The following is a 4,274-nucleotide window of genomic DNA, read 5'->3' on the forward strand; positions in this document are numbered from 1 at the left end:
TAATTTCACGTTTATAACCCCCCTGTTTAATAAGATAAACACTATTTATCTTGTAATAATGACATATAAAGTTACAAAAATCAGATTATTTCACGTTTGTAAACTCCCTGTTTAATAAGACAAACACTATTTTTCTTTTCATTTCATTTTCTGTTTAATGAGATAAACACTTTTTTCTTCTCATTTCCTTTTCTGTTTAATAAGATAAACACTATTTTTCTTCTCATTTCCATTCCTGTTTGATAAAATCAACATTTTTTCTTCTCATTTCCTTTTTTGTTTGATAAGATAAAATTTTTTCTTCTTATTTCATTTTCTGTTTAATAAGATAAACACTATTTTTCTTCTCATTTCCTTTTCTGTTTAATAAGATAAACATCATTCTTCTTCTCATTTCCCTTTCTATTTGATAAGATAAACACTTTTTTCTTCTCTTCTCCTTTTCTGTTTAATAAGATATACACTTTTCTTTTTCCTTGCCCCCTAGTGGCGGCAGTAAGTTGGAAGGTTTGTAAGGCTAAAAACTGTGTTTCGATACCCGTGGTGGCACAGCACAGATAGCTCTTTGGGTAGTTTTGCGCTTAACTACAAACAAACCTTCTCTATGTGAATCATTAAAAAGTTTTTTCTGAATTCTTTTTATATTTGATAAATTAAGCATTTATTTTGTGTTTTGCATCTTTTTAACAACAAATGTCTCTACAAATGATACTTTAATCTCCAAGCACCGTACTAAACATTAAATTCAATAACAAAACAAGAGGGAATCTTCAATAGCCGCGGCTGTAATTATATCTCAAATCGGTCAAGAGATGGACCTACGAGCTAAAAGTTTGTACTTGAAAAAATACATAAACAATAAAAACAAAAAACTCGGAGCCATTCTGCACTAATTCGTACTACAAAATTTATTCTAGTCACAGAAATTAAAGATGCCGATTAAAATTGTTGAAGAACGCCATCTGTGGGTTATAGAATAACTTATTTATTCATTTACTTTATCTTTTTCTCTGGAAACTGAATATTTCAATTTCCTCATTAGGCGCAAAATAAAAAGGAATGACCGCAGTTGGTGACAGGGAAATTGGTTAATGATAATAAAGTGTAATTCTACAGTAGATCTCTTTCTACTCTCAGTGGCAAACGTTCTAGTAAACTCGAGACAAAAAAGAAGGAAACTTTGTTCCGCCCTATAGTTTGAAGGATTAAGTCAAAAGAAGCACTTTCATTATTGTACAGTTGACCCCTCGGGGGCAGGTGAGGAAAGGGGAGTACTAGTGGCCCAGTTTAGATGATGCTTTAATGCAGAAGAAGAAGAAGAAAAAAATGTTTGTGGATTTTTCTCTTTCCCTTTCTTTGCCCTACATGTCGGAGTATATAAGTCTCTGAGAAAGAACCAGTGAGCAGAGACTAAGTTATTAGTTAGTAAGAACTTCGAAGTATTCAATCTTTCTGAAGATGTTTTTAAAGGTAGGTTTGAATTCCTTGTTTAAAACTAAACCATTCAAGATAAACGAACAGTTTAGGCTTTATTGGTACCGTTTTGTACTTTTATAACTAGAGAACCAGCAAGATTATTAGTAGATAAATATATAAGTTTAGATCCATTGTTGTGGAACAACTGAAGAGGATACGCGATTGTATTGAACGATCTTGTTCTTCTGTATTAGTGGTTCAAAACTTTATTTCAGCAAGCTTACATTTTGAAACCACCCCCAGTGGCACAGCGGTATTTCTACGGACTTACAAATCTAGAAACCGGTTTCGAGCACAGATAGCCCATTGTGTAGCTTTGTGCTTAACTTCAAACAAAAGAAAACATTTTTAAATTGCGCTACCTACCGGCAGTTATAAGTTATCAAGAACTGGGGAAAATATGTCCTCGAAAATTTTCCATTTGTGGATTTTTGGAAGAATTTTAACCAAATTTTACACGATGTTTCTGTCCTGGTTTAAAATATCAATACACTTAATTTTCAATACGTGGTATCTAAAATCTATAGTTAGACTGTAATACAAACTATAGTAACAATACCAATACACGTGATGTCTAGGAGCTACGCTCTCCGATGGCTTAGCGATAAGTCTGCCGGTTTATGACGCTAACACTTAGGTTTCGATACCCTTGGTGGGTTGAGCACAGATAGCCAATTGTGTATCTTTGTGCTTAACAATGACCAAACCAAGTATACATCCAGACTACATCATATGATATACTAATAACACCAGTTTCTATGAATTATGATCAGAGCGTAGTACAGACTATATTAACAATACCAATACACCTGATGTCTAGTAGCTACATCCATACTACATCATGTAATGTATTAATAACATCAGTGTCTGATAATTGTGATCAGAGTGTAGTACAGACTATATGAACAATACCAATACATCTGATGTCTCGGAACTACATCCAGACTATATTACATAATGTATTAATGATACAAATTAAAGACTGTTAAGTTATATATATATGCTGCTTTATTTGCATATTATTGTATAAGTACTTTTATGTAAGCAAGTACATTAGGTAATGTGTAATGTTATTCTATATGAAACCTAATGCTATAAGTAACTTTATGTACGGTTATTCTATATGAAACCTAACGTTATATGTAACCTTGTGTAATGTTATTCTATATGAAACCTAACGTTATAAGTAATCTTGTGTAATGTTATTCTATATGAAACCTAACGTTATAAGTAACTTTTATGTAATGTTATTCTGTGTTAAATTTTCTGATAACTGTGTAACCCTTGAAATTAATCTGTGAGTAAAAAGAAATATTTGTAAAACAGCATTATTCCGTCAAATAACTCACCGTATTTCATGTGTTTATGCACACTAGGTCGCGCTGCTGTTCCTTGTGGCTTGTTCCATCCCATCTGCTCGAGCAGAATCATACGGAGTCCCACTTCCGGTTCCTGCATATCAGCCACCTCAACTGTACAAGCCAAGAGCTGTTATCGGACCTGACGTATACGAGGTGCGTAGTGCACGTGCGACCCTATGAAACGTGAAACAGACCAAATCCGGGAAAATTACAACCTAAGGACTCAAACTTTAGATTTTACATTTTCAACAGTAAAATATTGGATTTCTTCACTGTCATAATAAAACTTTGATTTTATGGACTTGTTATTAAAATAAAGAGACTGCAGTTAGTGGCTTAAGAACTTTGTAATATTTGGTTTATTTAACAAACCCTTAAGACCGCTGTTTTGTATCATAGAATGTTAAGTAACTATTTTTTGTTTCCTTGTCGCTAGGAGTCTCCAAAGCCTTACAACTTTGGCTACCAGATTCAAGACGAGGCTGGCAACACTCAAGAACGGGAAGAATCAGGAGACGAGGCCGGCAATGTCCAAGGGAGCTACGGTTACACCGATGGTTTGGGGCTCTATCGTAAGGTACAATACGTGGCTGACACTGAGGGTTTCCGGGCAACAATCGAATCCAATGAGCCCGGTCTTACTAACGCTAATCCAGCTAACGTCGAGATTACTGCCCAAGAACCTCCAGCTCACATTCAGGACGCTTATTCTGCTCCAATCAAAGCCGTTGGATTCAAAGGGCCCGCTGACCGCAGTTACAGCGTGCCTCGTCGTTTCTTAAATCCTCGACCTGTAGCCCCGTCCCACATAACCTTGCCCCACCCTGGAGCCTCTCCTCTCAGATCAATCAGTCCAACTAGACTCGCCGTGCTGCCTCACGGAACGGTGGGTTCTAACCGAGTTGGCGTTTCGCCTTTTACAGTGACCAGCTTTAAAGGCCCTTCAATCTCCAGTCCTCGTTTTCCAAGTGTGACCTCACGCGACTCAGAAAACTATTGATACGCTGGATGAATTATGGTGAAAACACGCCGTACCGAATGTATTATACAGTTTAACGACACAGTTCACATGTTGAAACTGACAGAAATGTATTGTCAATGGCTTTTTTTTCTGCGTTGTACTATTTTGCTTTCCATACATGGAGATTCATATATATATATATAACTGCGTTTAAAGGCTTCAATTTAATTAAAAAAATATATAAGCATTTTGATTTTCTACCTGTTGATGTTTCGCAGCTTTCATATATATTTTTATAGCTATGTATTAGTTAACACATTAAAACGTTATAATTAATGTAATATAATATTAACATTTTAACTGCTTGTTATTTCTAAACAAATTAAACTGTTGTTATATTTTTTATGTTATTATTATTATACAATATTTTTTATGAATAAATGATTCAGCTACCCTGCACATAGTTATTGACTGAT

General features: G+C 34.9%; 1 protein-coding gene across 1 annotated transcript in view; it reads left to right on the plus strand.

The window, feature by feature from the left end:
- LOC106461926 overlaps nt 1-4,044 on the plus strand; it is a 58,215-nt gene extending 54,171 nt beyond the window's left edge. Inside the window, exons 3-4 of the mRNA XM_022389028.1 lie at nt 2,853-2,990; nt 3,274-4,044. Of these exons, the coding sequence (XP_022244736.1) occupies nt 2,853-2,990; nt 3,274-3,837 (702 nt within the window). The 3' untranslated portion in view covers nt 3,838-4,044. The remainder of the gene's footprint in view (nt 1-2,852; nt 2,991-3,273) is intronic.
- The last annotated feature ends 230 nt before the right edge of the window (nt 4,045-4,274 follow it).

This window comes from Limulus polyphemus, unplaced genomic scaffold, assembly GCF_000517525.1.
Source record: "Limulus polyphemus unplaced genomic scaffold, Limulus_polyphemus-2.1.2 Scaffold1059, whole genome shotgun sequence".
Classification (NCBI taxonomy): domain Eukaryota; kingdom Metazoa; phylum Arthropoda; class Merostomata; order Xiphosura; family Limulidae; genus Limulus; species Limulus polyphemus.